At 45.9% G+C, this 25,083-nt stretch overlaps 2 protein-coding genes across 4 annotated transcripts; one reads left to right on the top strand and one right to left on the bottom strand.

Moving 5' to 3' along the window:
* Positions 1-385: 385 nt before the first annotated feature.
* On the top strand, positions 386-19,391 carry LOC100282619 (ubiquitin-protein ligase/ zinc ion binding protein). Of its 2 annotated transcripts, none has more exons than XM_020540532.3 (6): positions 386-616; positions 834-1,094; positions 1,353-1,422; positions 18,352-18,422; positions 18,703-18,940; positions 19,043-19,391. In XM_020540532.3, the coding sequence occupies exons 2-5, from the start codon at positions 879-881 to the stop codon at positions 18,937-18,939; spliced, it is 594 nt and encodes a 197-aa protein (XP_020396121.1). In that variant the 5' UTR covers positions 386-616; positions 834-878; the 3' UTR covers position 18,940; positions 19,043-19,391. The 2 variants fall into 2 exon arrangements, with proteins under 2 accessions (XP_020396121.1, NP_001148999.1); NM_001155527.1 differs by having other exon boundaries at positions 407-497; positions 19,043-19,365.
* A 543-nt stretch (positions 19,392-19,934) lies between these two features.
* On the bottom strand, positions 19,935-25,077 carry LOC100193909 (uncharacterized). 2 transcript variants are annotated; one of them, XM_008652706.3, is made up of 9 exons: positions 24,771-25,077; positions 24,530-24,636; positions 23,841-23,880; positions 22,524-22,568; positions 21,745-21,866; positions 21,538-21,652; positions 21,369-21,413; positions 20,394-20,541; positions 19,935-20,312 (listed from the first exon to the last, which is right to left on the bottom strand). In XM_008652706.3, exons 1-9 carry the CDS (start codon positions 24,920-24,922, stop codon positions 20,193-20,195), a joined length of 894 nt encoding a protein of 297 aa, XP_008650928.1. In that variant the 5' UTR covers positions 24,923-25,077; the 3' UTR covers positions 19,935-20,192.
* Positions 25,078-25,083: the final 6 nt, after the last annotated feature.

Below are 25,083 nucleotides of genomic sequence, written 5' to 3'. Positions count from 1 at the left end.
GGCGCTGCCGTGCTGCGGCCACGACGAGCTGCAGCGAGGGAGAAGGGTGGCGACGGCTAAACGCAGTGAGGGAGAGGAACGAAGACGACGAGCTAGGCGAGCATCGCGAACGGGATGGAGAGTGAAGAGAGGGAAAAGAAAACTACACGCGGGCCGTATGAAAAGGGGTTGACGCCAAGATCTATAACACCTACCTACGGTGCTATAGATTTTGACGTCTATCCCTGCTATCTCACAGTCACGTGTATATCATGTCAACTTCGATGACAGAATTGATGACTAGACGTGTTATGTTGGTGTTAATAGTAACAACGGCGATTGGAGTGTACGTTTTTTTAATTGAAACTAAAAATGACATGTTTGTGAAAAAACTTTAAAGGGCCAAAATAGAAAGAAGAAAAGACGGGGAAGAAACACTCGCTTCTGAGTTTGGTCGCGGTTTTGCCCCTCCCTTCTTGAACTCCTCCGCTCGATCGAACTCAGTTCCGATTCGGCAGGTACGTGCGAATTTCTCGTCCCTCTACCGCGTGGATTGATTACCAACGTTGATTTGGCGAGGCAATCGCGGGGGATGGAGGGGTTCGATCGCTGCGCCGCCGATTCTCCCGGTCCTTAGGTCGAATTTTCTCATTTCTTGCAACACTTCCCCACCATGGATCTTTGTTGATTCGGTAGATCTTTGATGGGAACCGTAATTTCAAACTGCGAACTGTTAGTCCTGCCCCCCCCCCCCCCCCCCCCCCCCCCCCCCCCGGCTGCTGATACTTGCCGAGCAGTAAAAAGACTGTAGAACAGTAGAATAAGTAACTAAACCATGTCCCCGTGAATTTCAGGTTCATTGTGAAGTTGAGGTGGGTGGTATAAGCATCGAAGAGAGCATGAGCACTGCCAGTGGTACAAGGCGTGCACCAAGAAGACAGTCGCAAGATGGGTCTGCTGATAAAGTAGTGGTGATCATCGAAGCAACCTCCCCGGTGGTGGGGAGCCGTCGTGGACCACCGACCCCTGTTCCTGGCGCCCAAAACTCACCCATTGATGTGGAGGCCATCGAAGATGAAGTTCAGGCAGTATCTCCCTCGCGAGTGCCCCCACCGGTATAATTCTCATTGTCTTGAATTTAAACAAGCAATCCACTTTTCAATAGCGTTGTTTGTTATGCTACTTTCATGCCATTATTAGGTCAATTGGTGATTTTTAAGGAGCAGCCTTTTAATACTTTTAATATGAAGGACTTCTCAAACTCTTCACTACTGCAGTTATTTCTGTTATAAAAGAACTTTTATGAATGATAGTTATGCTAATATGGTGCACCATCAGCTAGCACTTACATCAAAGCATATTGTATTCTACAGAGGAGGGACAGGAGAACCAGGAGGGAACCTATAACAGTGGTTGACTTGGAGGTTGACGCTAGCCAGGAAGGTTAGCTTACTGTCTTCGTATCACTGTGCTTGTAGAATTGTTGTGGCCTTTGTATTGGTGTTTGTTCATTAATGTAATATCAAATCACAGTTAAATTCTTCATAAGTCACATTCAACAACACAGACAATTTGGGTTAGTGCTTGCAATGTGCCGATGGCTGTATCTAGATTACTCACATTAGGACATAAGCTACTGCGATAGTGATGACACATCTCTAGGCTGTGCTGGAAGTTAGACTCATATTTCTCATTTTCTAATTTCTTTTTTTTTGAACAACGTAGGAGATCTGCGTGTTATATATATTCATTTTTTAATGTACTAACTTCTATGATATTTCATGTTGAACAACAACAAACAACACAAAGTATTTTAGTACCAAACAAGTTGGGATAGTCTACATTTGAAATTCAACAGAAACCAGAAGTCACCACAAGTCAAGAGTTAGGAACCTAGATAGTTGTTTTCCATACACTCTTATTCAGAGCCTTAGGGTGTCACTACCAATGTTGGATATGTCCAAACCATCTCAACCGATGTTGGATAAATTTTTCTTCAATTGATGATACCTCTGGTCTATTACATATATTATCGTTCCGGACTCGATCCCTTCTTGTATTGCCATTTCCATAAATTCAAAGCAACATACGCATCCGCAACACTTATCTGTTGAATATTTCGCCTTTTGTAGGCCAACATTCTGCACGATACAACATAGCAGGCTAATCACCATCCTACAAAACATGTCTTTTAGCTTATATGGTACCCTCTCGTCACATAGAACACTAGATGCTTAACGTCACTTCATCAAACCTGTTATGTATCTATGACTAACATCTTAATCAAATTTCACCATCTCTCAGTAGCATTGATCCTAAATACCGAAAGGTATTCTTCCTTGTCACTCTTGACTTTCCAAACTATCACTTCATCATGTGTAGTGGTGCCGAAGTCACATCCCATATATTCAGTTTTAGTTCTACTGAGTTTAAAACCTTTGTACTGTAGAGTTTCTTGCCACAACTCCAGATTTCTATTTACTCTTGCTCGACTTTCATCAACTAACACTACATCATCCGCAAACATCAAAGCAGGAGGGCTGCATATCATTTCATTAAAAGGAGAGAGAAAACATCAAAGCACCCACACACGCACACAAACAACTCTTTAACACTCACACACCAAAAAAACCACCACCACATACACGGACACAAAGACACTTAAACACATACAACAAGATTACAAGACGTTGAGTGGAGAGAGGCTACCTGACCGACTACACCACCTTCTAAGAAATTTCACTGGCAGCAGCCAGCAAGCGTATCCCTTTAGCTTTGGCCAAAGCTCAAAACCAGAATTCTCCACCTGCCATCACCATGGCAACTCCCAGTCGAGGAGGCTTCCCATTGAAGACACAATCATTATCCATCACCAAGGCAAAAAGGTAAGGGCTAAAAGTTGATCCTTGATGTAGTCCTATAATAGGGAAGTCATTTGTGACTTCATCACTTGTTCGAACACTAGTCACAACATTTTGTTGTACATGTCCTTAATGAGTCCAATGTATTTCATTGGAATTGTGTTTGCCCAAACCCCACCATATAACATTTTGAAAGTGTCACACCTGGATTTAAGTTACAAACCCGGGTGCGTCTCATATGTGCGCCAAGGAAGACTAACACATACAATGGCTCTGTGTATAGAGATAAATGTCACAAACTTTATTACATAGCGGAAATGTCTTACAAAAATAAATGATAATAAATAAATCGAACTAATATTATTTCCTCGGTGCCATCAAGCTGACTACGAGACGCCACCTTGACCTCATCGAACTCCTCATAGTAGTTCTCATCTGGGGCCACCTGCTCTTCACCTGTGTGTGTGTGTGTGTGGGGGGGGGGGGGGGGGTTATCGCAAGGGTGAGCTCACAAAAGTTCATCGTTCAACAAGTGTGGAGAATAATGTGCATGAGCTCACTTACGGTGGAGGCTCATGTGATGTGTAAGGCTGATCAACAAATAATGGTTAAAGCTGAGCATGGCTTTTAATAAGTTGGTCAAATTTTATTAGCAATTACTAAATGTAAGTATATGCCATCCCAAATAATAAGAGATCAAAATTAATAATAAAACCCACAGTGCAATGCATATGGCAAATTAAGTTTACTTCCATAAGTTAATCATGAGAGAGTCCTGAGTCGCTCTTAACCGTGAGCACGACTGATATACTAGTTTTACACTCTGCAGAGGTTGCACATCTTTACCCACAAGCCGTGATACCCATCTGCCATGGGGTCATGAATCCCATACACCTCTACCGAGGAGACGAGGCAGGGTAGCACTACGAGGCCTTTTCAAAGTTTCACTAGTTCGAGAAAAGCCGCTACGGATTCAGGAAGAAGAAAGTATAGGAATCCCTCGTCCAAGAAGCTAAACAGGCAGTCCGACCCGAGAACCTCCCTATACTCTTCAGGTAAGGTAGTCTCTCCCTAACTTTTCTAATTACTTGGCCAAGGTCGTCGCATTCCACCCTTGTGGTGGCACTGTTATCTCAAGTTAAGCTCAGCTCCATGTTCCAATTAACACCATAATCTTATCATGAACATTAATATAATCACAATAATAAAGCATGATCATTAATCATATGTATCTTAACACCCAAAACCACATGAAGCAATAGCATATACTACCCAAAAGTTCAGAGGTAAGCAAGGAGTGAAGTAAATCAAACTAGGGTGACCTATTGGGTCCCATCAAATTAAACCTAAACATGCCACAGTGATTATAGAGAACATTATTGGGTAAAGAAGAGTGATCAAGGGCACAACTTGCCTTCAGCGAGCTCCTGCTCAGTTTCTTCAACCTGCTGAGCTCCGGGCTCCTTGGTCACTTGCTCGTCTACTCGCAACAATACAAACAAACATTGCACAGGAGAAATTAACATCACATCAAACATAAGAACACACTGCATAATATTGATCTACGCGTCGCAACGAGATCGTAGGTTCGAGAACCACTAAATTCGGAGTCACGGTTAAAGAGATATGATTTTCCGAAGTTTTAGGTAATTAAATACTAAATTATATTTTAGATTGATTGATGTAAATCATGTGAGAATATATCACCTATGATTAATTGAACTTTAGTCTATGTTATAACTGTATTAGATTCATATTTTTGTTAGGCTGTAGTCATAGATTAATTTATAATGTCACATTAACCTTGATTAGAAAAGTCAATGTAATAAAAAAGTATTTAATTATTTCTGAAAACATTAAAATAAATGTTGTGATCATGTAGACAATACTAATATGAAGCTAACGCAATTTGAATGGATTAAATTGGAGTTGCAATGCCAAAGTTATGGACTAAATAAGTTTTATGAGTTAATTGATGTAAATTTTATATCTGGAATTGCTTCCAGAGGATTTTCTGCAAACGCCAGGGGCCTCTATGCAATTCCCTACTACTGTCGGGACGACGGGTTCAATTGTAGAAAAGGGTAGGGGCTAAACTGCATACTATCCGGGTTGAAGGGGTATCCATGTACGAGGGCCGATGATAAATCTGTGGTCAGAATTAGATTCTCATTGTAACGAACCATAACGCTATAACGACCGTCAGATCAAGGTCAGACTATCCGGATCACAGGCGCGGAGGGACTCGACCAGAGTTGCACATCAACCAATCTACGACCCTGATCGGGTCGGATCAACGCGGCAATCCGGTTCTAATCCACACCGTCTATCACCGGATCAATGACTTGACACTAATCCCCCAACATCCGCCTAGATACCTAATCTTAACCGTCTCTCCACGAATCAACGATCGTGAATCCGCGACCCCCATCCTGCACGACTCTGGCAGCGCTGTCAAGTCTGCAGCGGCGGAGCCTTCACTGGCGACATCGGGTTCTAAGTGCCAGGGCTCTATACCCCAAATTAATCCGCCCAACGCAACACCCCCTAACCCTAGATCTGGTACGCCCCGCATATGGTATCAGATAGTGCTCCACGGACCTCGGTCACGGCGAGTAGCTGCGCCACGGCGCAATCCAGCGCTGGTGAGCAATTCACAGCTGATAAGGCGCTTATACGCTATAACACTTGATGGTACATCGCATGGAGAAGCAGGAAGGGGCAGTGGGAGATCTTCATCGGTGGTGACGCCGCGAATTGATCGACCCGCGGTGTGGGGCGGAAACACGATAGAGACTCCCGCCAATGTGTAATTCGCCGTGAGCAGGGCATCTCCGATCCCTGGCGACCTCCGCTCTAGCTACTGCGGCTTCCTGGTGACCTCCCCAGCGTGTAACCGGATCAAATCGGTGGCGAGCCGTGGGCTGCGTGTGATGGCTCTCAATTCGCAGCGCGCAATGGTGACCTTCACCCAATTACAGCGGCGTATGACAATGGCTAGGGGCAGTATATAAATGGACAACGCCCGAACGAGTTGCACACGGACGGTATTCGGGCGGGAGGTGCGGCGGATCTGTTATGCTTCACAAGCAGATTGCGCCGTGGGGAAGATACACAGTTGCGGCCGGAGCAGAGGCTGGCAAGCAGGCCCTACCGGTCAACGGCCGGACGCGCTTGGGGCTGATGAGGTGCATCTGGCCCCGCGTGGCAGGGACGTGAGTGGGAGGGCGCGCGCCGTGTATAGGGCCGCTAGGAAGCGGGCTTGGGCAGTCAGTGGAATAAAGAAGACGGGGTGTGTGCGCGGCTGCCATGAGGGACCCTGGTGTCGGAGCTCGGGACTCAGGAGGTAACGCACGCTAGAGTGGCTGACAGGTCGGGTCCGCCTGTCGGCGCTGGGCTGAGGCACGGTTGTTTCATGGGCCGGCCGAGTGGAGTGAAAACGGCCCAGGCGCGAGTTTCTTTGTTTCTTTTTTTTCCATTTTCTTGATTTCTCCTTTATTTGAGTTCTCAATTTCAAATTTGAATTGGACCAGTTTCAAACTTCAGGATTTAAATTCTCTAATTAAGTGCACAAATAAGGAAACTCCAGCATGATGCATATTATTATTATTATTTTGTTTATATTTTTTAATATGCATTTTAGAAGAAGAATATGCCTCAAAATAACACTCAGATTCAAGTAGACTTTTACTATTGTACTTAACTACTTATACAGTAATAAAGAACTAGCTAAAACTCATTAAGGCATTATTCGGGGTTTACAGAAAGCCTTCTCCAAGTCAATGAAAACCATATGTAATTCCTTCTGCTCTCTATACCGCTCCATCACCTGTCTTATTGAGAAAGCTTCCATGGTTGACCTTATGGGCATGAAACCAAATTGGTTTATACTTCATAGAGATTCTCGTTATTCCTCTCGGACGATGCTCGATTATCTCCCATAGCTTCATAGTGAAAGGATCAAGTTGCCCAAGAGGAGGGTGAATTGGGCCAATCTAAAATTTCTTGTGACAATTAAATCCTATTGGATGGTCCACCCTGCCCCTTGTGCCTAAGAGTGTTGTCTATTTTACACAAGTTTTACACCCTAGGTTTCAATCCTATTGTAGCATGACATTCTAGTAATGTAAAGGCAAGTGTTGAATTGACCAAATGTAAATGCCCAAAGTAAAATAAGGGTTAGAAATATGGAGATGTTTTGTTGAGGTATCGAAGAGTTGGCATTCTCCGCTAGTTCTCGTTGGAGCACCCGCATAAGGGTGCTGCTCTCCTTGATCCACATAAGGACAAAATGTTGTCTACGGTTTGATTCTTTATCACTCTGGCACGGTGAATCACCCATAACCATTTACATATTGAGTTGATCCATCCACAATCTCCATCAGGCGATCACCAAACTCCTGATTATCAGTAAGTTGTCTATATGATGCTGATCACCAAGATTAATAAGCACAAACTCTCACTTGACCTAACCAAGGCTAATGAGAACGGTGGATGCACATTTGCTTCTCTCAACTCGATACACTAATAAAGCACTAATCTCATGAGTCGTGATTATCAAATCTCAATAACCTCACATGGAAAAGGCTCTTCCTTTCTCTCCAAATGGATTTTTCAGTGGAACAAATAGGCAAGAGACCTCAAATGAATGAGATTGAGGGGTATATAGCCTCAAGCAAAGGAAATGGTCGTTGCCTCTCCACCGAACACGTCTGGTGCAGTTCTAACAGCTAGTTTTTGATGTATTAGTATCTGCTGCCTCACTTCACATGTTTGCTAAGTGTAATGTTCGAGGTGCACAGTTGCAAATTTATCCGAGTATCATGTTTGGTGTCACACCGGACACGTCTCGTGAGTACTCGGCCACATCTCATTTGTATCCTCTCTAGATGCCCTATCCAGTGGTAGTGATACATTGGACACGTCCAGTGAGTGTATGGCCTCTCACACTCGTCTACACAGCTCTCTGGGCAGGTGCACATTGGACACACCGGTGTTATTCTCCTGCGTGATGGCACATATCCGGTGCACATCGGACGCGTCTGGTGCCTCTGTTGCACCATCAACTCATTTGTTTGAAACACTTTGAGTTGGTTTTGATTTTAAACTTCACTTGGGTTTTTAAGGTTATTTAACACTAGATATCACAAGTGTGCATCACCACTCATAACTATACTTACCTAGGTCAAAATATTCAACCATGCCCCCTTTATAGTATCACCAAAGAAAAAAAATAAAGGTCTTATCGGTAAAATATGTGTCCATCAACTCCATTAACACTTAGAACTAGCTGACCTTAACCTACTTGCTCATCCTTTGAAAACCGATAATTAACTTTCCACCAATAGGAGCACAAAAACCATATAACCCTAATCGATCACCATTACTGTGACCTAACTCAATTTGCCTCTGCAAAACATACGTTAGTCACAATAACCTAGTGTTGTCATTAATCATCGAAACCTAACTAGGGTCCTAGGTTCTTTCATATAGTATGACTCGTCAACTTAATTTTTGGTAATTAGTACAACTTTGAATATCTCCCTTTAGCTTGGTACCAATATACTTCTCTGCACATCAGACATCTTGTTTGATCAAGAGATATGGTTGGACAATGTCACACCCGGTTTTTAGAAGGTAAACCGAATGCGAACCATGTACGTGCCAGGATCAGTTATTCACGTACACAGCAGTTACATAACATGGACATCATCACACAGTGCTCAAATAGTATTAAAAGGGGAAATAATAGTCGATTACATCATACGTCTGAGACGTCCATATAGTTCTTACAATAAATCAAAGTGCGAAAACGAAACGTAGATAACACGGCCTTCACAGGCAGCCGACTGGGGGTTGCCGCTAACCCACACCTAGAACTCGTCGTAGTCTTGGAACTCCTGGAAGTCTCCTTCCACAGCTTCATCTTCTCCTGAGCAGTGGTTGCAATGCTGACAACCTGGGGGGGGGTTTGGTGTGTAGAGCAAGGGTGAGTACACATCAACATACTCAGCAAGTATCCTGTTTGGCTGTAGTGGACTAGCTTTATGTGGGGATAAGTCAAGCAGTTGCTTTTAGTTGGTCAGGTTATTACTTACTAGTAGAAAGCCAGGTTTTAACATTAACCCAAGTTATTAACCCAATGTATCCTTTCCAAACGGAAAGAATACCACTTACCAATACCATAATCATAACCAGAACCATCAATCTCATTGCCACCTGTACCAAAATATCTCTGATCAAGTATCACTAATCTCTGGAGCTCCCTTGGCCGCTCATAACCGTGAGCACGGCTGATATATCAGTTTCATAACACTCTGCAGAGGTTGTGCACTTTACCCACAAGCCGTGATTCCCTCTTGCCTCGGGCCGATCAAACCCTTAAACACTACCAAGGTGAATAGGCAGGGTTTCACTACGTAGCCTTTACAAAGATTCCCCGGGGCTGTAGCCACCCGTTAGGTTTCCTAAATGCACCGCACTCCTCCCCAAGGGGCGAACCCAAACTTGGCAGAGCGAGCCGCATACACCGAGCCCCATTGACGGCACGACGGCTAAGTGAACTACATCCCGGATCCTCTAATTATTCAGCTAAGGGCACCCCATTCCACCCTCATGGTTGCACTGTTTTCCCGGGCGGTCATCCATAGAACAGGTCCTTACGGAGAGGCACTCGAGAAACCGCTCGAGTCCCCTTAAATGCCACAAGTATAATCATAAAGAAGAACGGGAAAACAGCGTATCATAGATAATCACATCATGTTCATTGATTAGAGTTGAGCAATAGCATCAGACTAAGTAGTAATAATCCGACCCAAATAGGTAAACAAGGACATGGATAACAAAAGCTAGTCAATCCTTAGGTATAAATGTGTAATGCGGGAGGTGAATTAAATAATGAATAGGACAGAGATAGGTCAAAGGACACTTGCCTCCACCAACCGACTGCTGCTCAGGGGCTTCTCCTGCGAATTCCTCGGGCTCTTCGACCGGATCGTTCTCTATGCGAGCGCAAACATACATACATCCATCCACATATTTAATACAAAAGAACAGTACACCATACAAGATAACAAATAAAGTGAATATGCATCAAGTATGACATTCGATAACGCATTTGTTATGGTTAGAAAGAAACGGGAAAGGTCTCGCAGGGGGTTAAATCTTATGCACTAATGACACAATTGGTTTTTAACAAAATAATTCTGTTATATATATTTATATATACTAATGGAAACCTAATCACTTTTAGTTGATCAACATTGCACAGGGTAAACAATTAACTACGTGAATCAATAGCATAACGGAATTTTAAATTAAACTTCCTATTTTCCCATAGCATGAACAGTGATTAGCCTACTTAAAATACAGTAATTATGATCACAGAAAGTAAATAAAATAAAATAAAAAAAATAAAAAACAGAGGGGGGGGGGGGCGGTTGAACCGGCCCTAGGGGCGGTTGAACCGGCCCGGGGGCAGGCGGCCGAGCTGGGGCGGCCGAGCGCGGGGGGCGGCCGAGCTGGGGCCGGGGGCGGCTGAGCCGGGGCCGAGGCCGGCTGAACCGGCCCGGGACAGGGGGGCGCGGCCAGGGGGCCAGGCGGCCGGGGCGCGGGCTAGGGGCGGCTGGCGGCCGGGCGGGGCGCGGCTGGGGGCGGCCAGCGGCCGGGCCAGGGCGGCCAGGGGAGCGGCCGGGGCGGGCCAGCGGCGGCCGGGGCCGGCTGGGCACGGCCGAGGGCCGGCCAGCGGCGGCCAGGGGCCACGGCGGGGCTGGGGCGGCTGCCGGCGCGGCCAGGGGGCGCGCGGGGGTGGGGAGAGAAGAGGGGAGGGAGGAGAGGGAGGAGGGGGAGGGGGCTCACCGGCGGGGATCGACGGCGAGGGGCGGCCGGCGGCAGGGGGCGGCGCGGCGGCCTAGGGTAGGGGGCAGGGGCGGCGGCGGCTTAGGGTGAGGGAGAGAAAATGAGAGAAAATGAGAGGGAGGGAGAGAGAATTGGGAAAAATAGAGGGGGTGGGGGGGGCGGCTTGGGCCAATTGGGCCCAAGGGGGGGCGCCAGGGGGCGGCTGGGCCGGCCGGGGTCGGCCCAGGGCGCGGGAGAGAGAGAGAAAGGGGAGAGAGAAAGAGAGAGAAAGAAAGATAAAAGATTTTCCGCTTGTTCTCGAAATCCGATCTTTTAGATGAATGCGATTGCACTTTCAAACAACCAAAAATGCAAGGGCGGCATGGTGCATCAAACAACATAAAGTATTTAGGGTTTTTATACATACGGGAATTCCAAACCGAATCCCGCTAAACTTTGAAAAAGGTCAAGGTTTAGCGAGGGGAAAAAGAAAAGGGAAAGGTAACGCCCGAATTTTGGCGAGTAAAGAAAAGAAAAAATTCAACTGCAAAATTCGGGGCGTTACAAACCTATCCCCCTTAAAAGAATCTCGCCCTCGAGATTCAGGGCTGGCTAGCAAAGAGCTCCGGGTACTTGGCCATCAGATCATCTTCACGCTCCCAGGTTGCTTCTTCCTCAGAGTGGTGACTCCATCTGACTTTGCACATTCTGACGGTCTTCCTTCGGGTGACTCTATCTGCAACCTCAAGGATCTGAGCTGGCTTCTCAATATAGGTCAAGTCCTCCTGGACTTCAAGACCTTCCACTGGCAACTGCTCTTCTGGCACACGCAAACACTTCTTCAACTGAGACACATGAAAGACATCATGCACAGCAGACAAATTCTCTGGCAGGATGAGCTGATAAGCCACTTCTCCACAAACAAGACAGGGGCGGCCCAAGGCGAGGTGCTTGGCCGGATGTAACCTTTCTCTGACAGCTCATCAATCTGCTTCTTAAGCTCAACCAACTCTGGTCCAGATATTCTGTAAGCTCTCTTAGAGATGGGGGCGGTTCCAGGAAGAAGCTCTATAGCAAATTCAACTTTCCGCTCTGGTGGCATACCCGGTAAATCCTTTGGAAACACATCTGGGAATTCAGACACAACCTTGATACTCTCAATTGGGTCTGCTTCACTGCTATCGACAGCCATCTGATAACAACTTCCTTTCTTTGGCTCAGGCGGGACTAACTCGGTCACCACTTCCTCTCCTAGTGGGGACACCAACTTGATTGTCCTTTTATCACAACTGATAACTGCCTGATACTTATCTAACCAATTCATCCCTAGGATGACATCTATTCCCTGAGTACCCATTACTATAAGGTTGGCGGGAAACGCTATCCCCCTTATTTCCACACTTACATTTAAACAAATGCTATCAGCTCGAATTCTACCACCGGCTGAGTCAATTTGAATAGGGGTTGACATGGTAGTAATTGGAAGATTATGTGCTTCTACCCATGATGCAGTAATGAAAGAATGTGTTGCTCCAGTATCAAATAACACTTCTGCAATATGGGAGTCGACTGGGAACATACCTACTATCATGTCGGGGGTCTCCTGAACTGCTTCAGCCTCCAAGTGGTTCAGTCTTCCATGATTATAGCGCTGCTGAGAGCGGTTGCCTGCTCCAGGCTGAGACACATTCTGCTTTGCTGGGGCATTGGGGCCTGACTGCTGCTGGGCTGCCTTCTTCGGACATTGCATCACCCAATGGCCTTGCTCTCCACAGTGGAAACATGCCCTGTTTCCAACCTGAGCTGGTGCTGCCTGACTGTTCTGCTGATTTGCTGGGGCAGGAAGACGAGGTGTCTGCTGATTCTGCCTCTGAAACTGACCTCCTCCTGACTGATTGCTCTGACGATTCTGGTACTGATGCTGAGGATACTGCCTTTGGAACTGCTGATACTGCTGACGCTGCTGATGTTGCTGAGGTGGACGCTGGTTCTGCCTGAACTGCTGAGGTTGATTGCCTGAAAAACGGGGACGGCTGCTGCTTCCAGGCTGGGGTCCACTGATCTTGCGCTTACGATCCTCCATCTCCTTACGCTTCCTTTCTGTCATGATTGCTCTGTCAATCAGGTGCTGGAATGTCGGGAAGGTGTGATTCATCAGCTGATACTGCAGAGGGTCAACCAAGCCTCTCAGGAAACGGTATTGTCGCTTGGCGTCAGTGTTGACATCTTCAGGAGCATAGCGAGACAATTGCAGAAATCTGTCTCGGTATTCACTGACAGACGATGACCCTTGCTTAAGGGCCAGGAACTCCTCCTTCTTCACTGTCATCAGACCTGCAGGCACATGGTACTGACGAAAGCTACCTCTGAACTCTTCCCAGGTGATGGTGTCGGGGTTGGCATGGGTGGCGAGGTAAGACTCCCACCATGATTGGGCTGCTCCTCTCAACAGACGGGGACCATACAAGACTTTCTCCCTGTCATCACACTGAGCGGTATGCAACTCTCGCTCCACAGTGCGCAGCCAATCTTCAGCATCCATGGGGTCAGAAGAGTGAGCGAACGTTGGTGGATGACCTCTCATGAATTCAGCACGCTTATCTCTAGGCATCTGAGGCATCTGAGGCTGGGGTGGAGCCTGCTGCTGCTGCTGCTGCTGAATGGCAGCCAGAGTCTGACCGATGGCTTGAACTGCCTGAGTCTGCATCAGAAACATCTGCTCAATCGACATCGGGGGCGGGGGCGGCAGCTGCTGCTGCTGGGGCGCCTCATCTTGCTGACCGGCTTGCTCCTGCTGAGCACGCCTTCCTCCTCTGCGCCTGTTCTCTGACATCTGCAGAACGCAACCACACATCAGAACTGATCTGGCAAATCTTGCAGCATAAGAAAAGAGTATAGAATTCTCCAACAGCACTGAACAGATGAGCATCTTCACTGATCTCCAACACAGACCACACAGCTTCTCAGATAAAGAGGAAAGTAGAATAAAGGTTTTCCCAACTATATAACTAACTTTATTAACATAATAGGTAAACCAAAATGCAGGGGATACCCACACTCTGGTGACAATCATTACAAAGATCCAAACCAAACATAGTTCATCATGACAAACATAAATGCACAGGATATAGCAAACTACCCTGTCTAACTAAAACTAACTAAGACCGAGACTAACGCTAAGACTGAAGCTTCCATGTATATATTTATTTCGTATTAATTACAAGATCCAACTCTAACGATCTATGGTTCTAGATTGATCTTGGTCTTGCAGTCGGGATTGCCATAAGACTGGTGTCCACGCTGAGGTGAGCGGTACGGGTGCTGAGTCCCGACGGGAGCGGGGGAACCACCGTCCAGGTGACGACGTTCCGCGCGCTCAGCCCGCAGCAGGGCGATCTCAGCACGAGCCCTACTCAGCTCGTCTAATGCATGGTCCAGCTCCGTGTTTAGCACGGCGGCTAGGTTGACTGTGCTGCTCAACCTAGGATTGCCCTCACCGACAGGTGAGACAATCACGCCTCCTGTGCTGCCAGATGAACGGCGGGGGTAATACTTCAGGTCAAGGCCGTCAGCTGCCCCACCGAAAACCGAGCAGTAGTGCGAAAGCGCACGCCGTGCAGCATCTTGCATGGCTGCCTCAGCTGAGTCCCGCTCAGAGATAGAATAGTGCTCTGAGCAAGCCTCCGCTCCCTGGAGACTGTTCTCCGGGCAGCGCACCAAGCAAGTCGCCTCCCAGCGGTCCGGGTAGACCCCGCGACTGTGCTGGTAGACCACACAGCGATACTCGACGGACCAAGTATGCCGGTCAAATGCCCGACGTAGCAGGGTGTCGAGCGCATCGTGGAAGTGACACCCGCGAGCGGCGTCGCGAGTGATGGGTCGAGCAACCCATCCTTCCGGCTCAAGGTTAGCAGAGAAGTCGGTGTCGTGGCTCGAACTGTCGTCGCCATCTCCGTCGTCTGGGTCTCCTCCAGCAGCTACTCCAGAAGCTGGGACGCCCAGTGGTGGTGCAGGGGGCGCCTCCAGGGGAAGCACAGGAGAGCAGCTCCTCACAGACTCTATCTCCTGGTGGAGCGAGAAGGAAGAGCTCTGCTGCTCCTGTCGTCGACGCTCCTGCTCCTCACGCAGGCGGTGGTGTAGTCTCTCCAAGTGGCTGGACTGTCCGGCCACAGGACGGCGAAGCGGACGCTCAGCAAGGCGGGAGGGTAAGAAGGGGATGACGGACTTTCGTGCAGTGTGTCTAAGTCGAGCCATCTATAAAAGACATCGCAAGCAGAAGGGTGAGAATAGAATTAATATGACCAGCAAGTAATGAATCATAAATAAATGAAGGATCAGAATAAAACATAATTTTCAGCAAGGTATAATATGTAGTAGAACATAGGTTTGGTCAGTAGGACCAACTTTTGAAGGGATACCAAAGTCAAGGCAGGGACAGAGGTCTATAATCCTTAGAACGACCATTCTACTCTAGGTTAGCGGTCCTACAGTCAGCACGGCTTTGATACCACTTATGTCACACCCGGTTTTTAGAAGGTAAACCGAATGCGAACCATGTACGTGCCAGGATCAGTTATTCACGTACACAGCAGTTACATAACATGGACATCATCACACAGTGCTCAAATAGTATTAAAAGGGGAAATAATAGTCGATTACATCATACGTCTGAGACGTCCATATAGTTCTTACAATAAATCAAAGTGCGAAAACGAAACGTAGATAACACGGCCTTCACAGGCAGCCGACTGGGGGTTGCCGCTAACCCACACCTAGAACTCGTCGTAGTCTTGGAACTCCTGGAAGTCTCCTTCCACAGCTTCATCTTCTCCTGAGCAGTGGTTGCAATGCTGACAACCTGGGGGGGGGGTTTGGTGTGTAGAGCAAGGGTGAGTACACATCAACATACTCAGCAAGTATCCTGTTTGGCTGTAGTGGACTAGCTTTATGTGGGGATAAGTCAAGCAGTTGCTTTTAGTTGGTCAGGTTATTACTTACTAGTAGAAAGCCAGGTTTTAACATTAACCCAAGTTATTAACCCAATGTATCCTTTCCAAACGGAAAGAATACCACTTACCAATACCATAATCATAACCAGAACCATCAATCTCATTGCCACCTGTACCAAAATATCTCTGATCAAGTATCACTAATCTCTGGAGCTCCCTTGGCCGCTCATAACCGTGAGCACGGCTGATATATCAGTTTCATAACACTCTGCAGAGGTTGTGCACTTTACCCACAAGCCGTGATTCCCTCTTGCCTCGGGCCGATCAAACCCTTAAACACTACCAAGGTGAATAGGCAGGGTTTCACTACGTAGCCTTTACAAAGATTCCCCGGGGCTGTAGCCACCCGTTAGGTTTCCTAAATGCACCGCACTCCTCCCCAAGGGGCGAACCCAAACTTGGCAGAGCGAGCCGCATACACCGAGCCCCATTGACGGCACGACGGCTAAGTGAACTACATCCCGGATCCTCTAATTATTCAGCTAAGGGCACCCCATTCCACCCTCATGGTTGCACTGTTTTCCCGGGCGGTCATCCATAGAACAGGTCCTTACGGAGAGGCACTCGAGAAACCGCTCGAGTCCCCTTAAATGCCACAAGTATAATCATAAAGAAGAACGGGAAAACAGCGTATCATAGATAATCACATCATGTTCATTGATTAGAGTTGAGCAATAGCATCAGACTAAGTAGTAATAATCCGACCCAAATAGGTAAACAAGGACATGGATAACAAAAGCTAGTCAATCCTTAGGTATAAATGTGTAATGCGGGAGGTGAATTAAATAATGAATAGGACAGAGATAGGTCAAAGGACACTTGCCTCCACCAACCGACTGCTGCTCAGGGGCTTCTCCTGCGAATTCCTCGGGCTCTTCGACCGGATCGTTCTCTATGCGAGCGCAAACATACATACATCCATCCACATATTTAATACAAAAGAACAGTACACCATACAAGATAACAAATAAAGTGAATATGCATCAAGTATGACATTCGATAACGCATTTGTTATGGTTAGAAAGAAACGGGAAAGGTCTCGCAGGGGGTTAAATCTTATGCACTAATGACACAATTGGTTTTTAACAAAATAATTCTGTTATATATATTTATATATACTAATGGAAACCTAATCACTTTTAGTTGATCAACATTGCACAGGGTAAACAATTAACTACGTGAATCAATAGCATAACGGAATTTTAAATTAAACTTCCTATTTTCCCATAGCATGAACAGTGATTAGCCTACTTAAAATACAGTAATTATGATCACAGAAAGTAAATAAAATAAAATAAAAAAAATAAAAAACAGAGGGGGGGGGGGCGGTTGAACCGGCCCTAGGGGCGGTTGAACCGGCCCAGGGGCAGGCGGCCGAGCTGGGGCGGCCGAGCGCGGGGGGCGGCCGAGCTGGGGCCGGGGGCGGCTGAGCCGGGGCCGAGGCCGGCTGAACCGGCCCGGGACAGGGGGGCGCGGCCAGGGGGCCAGGCGGCCGGGGCGCGGGCTAGGGGCGGCTGGCGGCCGGGCGGGGCGCGGCTGGGGGCGGCCAGCGGCCGGGCCAGGGCGGCCAGGGGAGCGGCCGGGGCGGGCCAGCGGCGGCCGGGGCCGGCTGGGCGCGGCCGAGGGCCGGCCAGCGGCGGCCAGGGGCCACGGCGGGGCTGGGGCGGCTGCCGGCGCGGCCAGGGGGCGCGCGGGGGTGGGGAGAGAAGAGGGGAGGGAGGAGAGGGAGGAGGGGGAGGGGGCTCACCGGCGGGGATCGACGGCGAGGGGCGGCCGGCGGCAGGGGGCGGCGCGGCGGCCTAGGGTAGGGGGCAGGGGCGGCGGCGGCTTAGGGTGAGGGAGAGAAAATGAGAGAAAATGAGAGGGAGGGAGAGAGAATTGGGAAAAATAGAGGGGGTGGGGGGGGCGGCTTGGGCCAATTGGGCCCAAGGGGGGGCGCCAGGGGGCGGCTGGGCCGGCCGGGGTCGGCCCAGGGCGCGGGAGAGAGAGAGAAAGGGGAGAGAGAAAGAGAGAGAAAGAAAGATAAAAGATTTTCCGCTTGTTCTCGAAATCCGATCTTTTAGATGAATGCGATTGCACTTTCAAACAACCAAAAATGCAAGGGCGGCATGGTGCATCAAACAACATAAAGTATTTAGGGTTTTTATACATACGGGAATTCCAAACCGAATCCCGCTAAACTTTGAAAAAGGTCAAGGTTTAGCGAGGGGAAAAAGAAAAGGGAAAGGTAACGCCCGAATTTTGGCGAGTAAAGAAAAGAAAAAATTCAACTGCAAAATTCGGGGCGTTACAGACAACTTGGTTAGCCATATAGTTACATCCTCGAGGCATCTCGATACCTCAATTGAGATACCATCAGGTCCCATGGTCTTACCTCTTTCATCATTTTCAATGTCTCTAATATCAAATTCTTGGATCCTACACATAAAGTGTCTATTGGTGTCATCAAAAGAGTCTTCCAACTAAAAGGTTGTATCCCCTATCTCCCCTTTAACAATTTGTCAAAATACTCTTGTCATCTATATCTGATATCATCCTCTTTCGTAAAAATAATTTGTCAACACACATCTTATTTCCTAGCTTCCTTTGTGATTCAAGACTCCTATCTGCCACCATGCATTCAGTTATGTGTTTTGTGATGATGTGCATCTGTATCTTCTCCACAGGGAACAAACGCCAGAGGGTTGTGGCAGTAGATCACCTCTCTCCCGATTGGGGAGCAGGGTCCAGCTTGCAGGTATTTATTTTTTAGTCTTGATTGAAGGGAATAACTTCATCAACTTTAAAGCTAGGTTGATAGTAGACCTATTTGTGTGCTTTCAGCTATTTAATGTGTATAAGGTTTCCTGTTAATGTTCAAACCTAACTTACACTTTCAACATTCCCATATAATGTTATTTATCTGGAGTGCAATTCGAAAATTTCAGCAGAAAGGCTGCCCTGTGTTTGATGCTTGCCCCAATTGCTTTTAGATTGCTCTTGGCATTGAACTCTAACTACGAGTTTCTATTCAATAGCCAAATGGCGTACAAACCGGCAAAGAGCCTGCTAAGGAGGTTCCCAAGGAACCATCTTTTACCTGCCCAATATGTTGGAATAAGATGGAGGAGCCTTCCACAACGACTTGTGGCCATATCTTCTGCGACACGTGCATCAAACAGGCCATCAAGGTTCAGAAGAAATGCCCTACTTGCAGGAAGGGGCTGAAAATGAATAGTGTTCATCGTATTTTCCTTCCGAACGCTTCTAGTTAAGGTGAGCTGTTTTACAACATATCTGATGGCTTGCAGCAAACTTTTTTTTTTGGGGGGTGAGGGTGTGTGGCAATTGGCTTAACCTCCTTGTTATCCAATACAGGTCGATTGGCTTTGTCAAAGGAACTTCTGGTAACACAAGGCTGTGCAATGTACAGTGAGGATCAGAAGTTCTTGGGTGAACAGCAGATAGATGTTTCATCCTAGTCTGTATCATTTAACAGCATCACTAGGAGCTCATCATGAAAACTTCCTGACTAGGGAAGTGGATATCAGCCTCAGTTTTACTGGCCTCTTATTGCATCCGTGGTTCATAATGTTATTTCGCTGTTGTATGTATTAGGTTATTACTGTGGTGGATTAGTGTAACTGGGATTTGCTTCATTGTAAAATGATAATGACGAGTTGAAACGTTTAGCATTTTTGGATGCTTTTGTTTGGTACGTACTCTATTCCATTTAGCCATTCCAATTTTCTTGAAGAATCAAGATATCTCAAGTAAAGATATATAACATCAGGCATATTTATTATAAAAATATAATTAATGAAGAACTTAATAATACTTAGTTGGTATCATAAATGTTATTGATTATACTTTGACTAAAAAACAGAACGATCTATTTAGAAGAGGGAGTAATATTTTCTGACCGCCGTCTCTAGCATCTAGAAATATTTTGGCTGAATGTGGCCTCCTGTCCACAGCCTACAATCGACTAGGGACATTACTACGTGTCTGATCTGATGGCTGCCGAGGAGAGCGGGTCCAGCTGACTGATGACTTTTGAAGCCTTGAGGCTGTTCTCTTCAGATTAAAGCCAGCTCAGCGAGCAGACTGTCTGTTATAGGGCTGAAAACGAACCGAGCTCAAGCCGACTCGCGAGCCTCGAGCTTATTTTCCAGCCCTAGTCTGTTACACTTGTATTGGATCCCAGCGTGCACACCGCCGGTGCTGGTGATGCAGTTTTAACAGCCAAAAGCTTGAAAACATCTTCGGGTAAAACAAAGTAGCACCTTTCATATTAATGTCAAGAACCCTGGAATAACAATCGTAATAAATAGTTAATAGATGCAGATGCTACTAACTTGAATAAACTCCAGCAGCATACACAAACAATTCCATGGGGTTTTTGCATCGAATCTATCAAGTAGTTCATCAACACGTCTCAAGCGACAGTGCAGGCTGAGTACACACATGGTGGAAGTATGATGTAGTTTACTACTAGTTTACAACTCCTAAGCTCGCCAAATCTGAGTTAAGCCTTTGCCGGCAACTTGTTCATCACGGGGCTTATCTTATCCTCAGGGATGCCCCTTTGAGGATCAATCTTGTAGGTGTCATAGAAGTCTAATATTTCCATAGAGATATTCTTAACCTGGGAATTGCAAGTCACAGAGTTGGGTGAAGAAAACAATACAGAATAAATAGCCGGGAAACCAATAATAGAACTGCTTACTATGTTCATGTCAACACGGAGCTCTTCAAACCATGCTGTGGTGTCCTTATCTTTCAAAACACTCGCTATGTATATGCAGGCCAGTGCAATCATGTAGGGAGGGTATATGAGGATAAGGTCCATCTTGTATGTATCATTAACAAGGCCCCTGCAAGTCACATAAGGTCAGTTTTTTCTTTAAAAAAAGATGTAACAACAGGCAACAGGAATAGCTGAAGACTGAGCATACATTATCACCCATAATTAGATACTCATCCTAAAACTAATGCTAACAATTCTAGGTGAATCAATTTATGTTATTGTGCCCAACCGTATCACATAAGCATTTGGCACAGCGCCAGCTCCAGCTCCAGCTCCTTGCAGCTACTACCGTGAAGCCATGCCAAACGATGGGTGCTGAGATGGCTCTGGCGAAGAAGCGCCAGAGAAGCAGGAGCCATTTTTATTTAGAAGCTGGTGCCACAAAAACGTAGCTTCTCCCAGCCCCTCACAAACTACCACTAGAGCCGTTATTACCAAATGTTTTCCAAAACCGCTTCAGCTCTGCCCAAGAAGGTACTCCACAAGAGGAGCCAGAGTTGAATCCCTTTTAGGAGGAGCCGGAGCCCTGCCAAAGTGGGCCAAATTCAGAAGATAAAGGAAACTCTAAAAGAGATAGAAGTATCTGCTTCCAAGGGTATTCCATACCAAGTGCAAAATATTTGGTCTTAAACTATTGATGTCAATAAACCCTGAAAGGAATGAGGGAAGTTATCTTGCTCCAACTTGTTCACTCATGTGAGTATGTGACAATGTTTCAAAAGTCCAAGTGTGGGCCAACAAAAATATCCAAGAGCCTAGGCTTCAGTTTCAACAGCATAAAACAAGACAACGAAACCCAAAACACAGAGGGCTGAAAGTCCTAAGCAGAATAAAAGTTCCTTTTCGCCTTAACTGTTGATACTGAATTAAGCTGTTCGTAAAAGCAGTGCTTACCAGGCAAATTGTGTCAGGTCTGTTATGCCAGCATCCTGCAACAACCTGCAGATAGGACATCTATCAACTTGGAGTTCCGCTAGAACAAATAAATGAAAGCTGTGGAGATATGAGAAAGGTAATGTTCCACGAAAAAACACCAGCGATTACACAGGAAACGGATTCTTACTGTAAGAGAGGACGATATGGATGGAAAACAACCAAATAATAGTCGAGAGCTTCCAGGAGCTTCATTTCCATTTCAAGAATATCCTTAATTTCAAACCGATACTTATCATCGGAACCTGCACTTTGAAGAGAGGGAGAGAGAGAGAGAAGGTCATCTACTGCAGTTTTTACATGTAAATATGGCGATAAATATGGTTATAAGACACACCACACATCTTTTTTATATAAAATACAAGAAGTCGGGCTTGCACTGTACTCTCCTCCACCTTAGATGCCAAATACAAACAAGTAGGTGCAACCAAACGAGGATCATAGTCTGACATGCTCTTCCTGGAAACGAATTTTGTGTTAAAACAAAGTTCTCACTACAAAATATACACATACAAAAAATTCAAGGCCCCACTAGAACAAATAATTCAATGTTTTTCAGGAGAACATATAGAAAAAAGTGATACAATAATATATATTTAACCGAGCTAATGACTCAGAAGATTAGGTTTCAGACATGGTTTTTGTATTTCAAGTTAAAAAGTTTTAAGAGATGAGCACTACCATAATAGAGGGCTAGGGATGTAAATGGTATGGATATTATCCGTCCGTATTCGAAACCGATCCGTCTAAGAGGGCTGAGATCCGATCCATATCTGAGTCCAAATATTCAGTATCCGATACGTATTCGTATACTCAAAGTTGGATATTTAAGACGTCGATATCGATTCAAATCTTATCTACACAACTCAATAATATTTGTATCATATGCGAAGCTGAAGAGAAGATGTAAAACAAATATAGGGCGAGTAATATCCATCTGTATCCGATCCGATAGAGGACAGTCGAAAAAATAGGACACAATTCTACAAATCTTGTGATGACACTGTTTCCTTCGTCTTAAGTAGTAAGACTACCAGTTGAATTTAGAAGTGATAATTCTACAATGCATACAAACACAGATGCACATGCAGTGTATCCTTACATAGAGAAGCATACCTTGTATACACACGCCTGAAGTAAGCTATTGCTGTAGCTACAACTCTGAAATAACAACAGTTTAAGGTCACAAAGATCACATCTTGGCAGACAAGCTAAAGACAGGATATAACATGCATGTTATGTAAAAACTTCATTTGTTGAGACTTGAGATGCACTCAATATTACTTTTTACTGTAATCCTGTAAGTACTGTTGCACTCATATGGTCGATGAGCATACAGTAACATAAGAATTCTATTTGACAAACTCATCTTTCTCTTAAAGATGCCAACATTTTGTGGGGTGTTTGAATGAACTAAAGCTAATAGTTAGTGGCTAAAATTAGTTGAGACATCCAAACAACCTAGCTAATAGTTCAGCTACTAGCTATTTTTGGTAAATTAGTTAATAGTCAGGTAGGTCTTTGTTAGCTAGCTAATTTTACTATCAATTTTTAGCCAACTAACTATTAGTTATAGTGCATTCAAACACCCCCTTATTATTGCACCTGGAGTAGGAACATCAGCAACAAAATGATGGGGGAGGAACAAACACTAAGGTGGCGTTTGGAACTTTGGATGCACCATGGGTTTGTGATATGGACTGGGACTGGGATATTAAAAGATGGGTTTTGAGAAGGATAGTATCCTGTACTTTTCCAATGTTCTGCACTGGGTTTTTAGATTAGGAACAATCTTTAATAATAAAGATGCTCCTCATTAAGTCAGAAAGAAAATTTAAGTATGACCACAGCAAAACAAATCTTGTTGCGAAATCTGAAGATTCTCTTCATGACATCTCTGAAGCGTTCTTCAACCTGGAACTGCAAATAATTGCTCCAAAGAAGCATACAAAAAAGAAGTGACAAAACAAGTGAACATAGATCCAACCAGTAAGTTGTGTCCCCAGTAGCCAAGCAAATAGAATTGTGAATCTACTGTATAAGATTAAAAGGGCCCCACCCAAAACCCACCTCCCTCGCCTCTTTAGATCGGTGGATAAAAGCTCCTCATTTCCCATTCACGATTCTACAGCACATCCCTTTCACGCTATGCAAATTTGGGGTTTAGATATAACCGATTCCTCATATCCCATCCACAGTCATCATTTTCCACTCGCCAAACACCAACTAAATATCTCTGTGTGCTGATTTTCAGTTAATAAACCAACAACCTATATGATGTGATCTCTAATTCTTTTACCATCTATATAAGTTACAAGATGTAGAAGGAAACATGCGAAGTGCAAAATATAGTAAGTAATCAAGATAGCAAACACGTTCCTTTTAGCATCACAAAAGAAGCAAATAAATCAGGTTATGCAAACAAGGCCTAACCTTTGCCTAACTTTAACCTGCTGTGCTAGCCTCCAGATATCTGAAATCATCAAATGCTTGTATTGATAAGGCATTCAAAAATACACCAGGTGTCCTAATGCAAAATGGACATCAATAATGTGAAAATGTGAGATACTGTGATGGATGTAAATGTATGAAAATGAACTATGTGTTTGGTTTCCTTAAAAACATGGAGTCTAATTTAGCGATACACTAATACTATGAATTAAGACTGCACTGAATTAATAAAAGCAAGGATTGCAAAAAGGCACAATAACACAACCAAGGACTATGAACTTGTTTGTTTGAAATCAGTAGGGTGAAAACAAGAAAAACATCGTATTTTTCTTTCTTTCTCAACTGAAATGGCAGGCAGACGTTTGATCTTAGCGTCACATAAAAACCCATGATATAAAGGCACATAGCAGGATGCTCGTGGGTCTAACTACATATACACAAGTTACTTGTCACAGTCGTGGAAAACCAGCAATCGTTTGAACATCAGATCAGTCTGCATTTGATGCGTCTAATATCATAAAAGATTAGCAGTTCCAACATCTAACAGCTCAGAGTTTGGTATGATCTTTTTTAGTGCACAATACAGAAGCAGTGTAGAATCTAAAGCTGATTCACATCGGGAAATGATAATGCAAGGTGTCAGGAAAAGACTAGCGAGGATAGGAGCTCACGGAACGACATATGGATCTTGATGAGGCGGAACTCTTCCGGCGTGATGCCTCGCTCCCGGTCCGCCGCCGGCACCAGGTCCACGTCCTCGGGGTCCAGCAGCTGCTTGCTGCACATCCCAGCAACAGCAGCCAGGGGCGACACCGCCCTAATCAGCCGCTGAGCTTACCGCGGTCCGCGGAGCCACCAAATCGAGAGGCGCGAACGGGGAGGAGGGGGGCGACGAGGCCGGGGGAGGCTTACCAGTGCGACGACGTCCAGAAGTTGGCGGCCATCGTGGACCCGCGGTCCCGGTGAGCCCTGCGGAGACTCCCGCCGGGCGAATCGGTGGAGGAGGAATCGCCGGCGCCGGCGACTCTCAACAAGATTGAGTGGTAAAGCAGAAGCAGAACCATCAATTGGTCAGGACGACCCAGCCAGCATTATGGGCCGCCTCGGGGAATTCGAAGCCCGCATTGCGCTACTAGGCCTACCAAAAACGTTAGCTAGCTCCCCAAGTTTCGAGTCCTCTGAAAATCCAAAGGTTTCGCAGGGAAGTGGGCCTGGATCAGGCCCG

The sequence above is a fragment of the Zea mays genome, chromosome 7 (genome assembly GCF_902167145.1).
Source record: "Zea mays cultivar B73 chromosome 7, Zm-B73-REFERENCE-NAM-5.0, whole genome shotgun sequence".
NCBI lineage: Eukaryota > Viridiplantae > Streptophyta > Magnoliopsida > Poales > Poaceae > Zea > Zea mays.
This window is presented reverse-complemented; position numbering and strand designations above follow the sequence as displayed.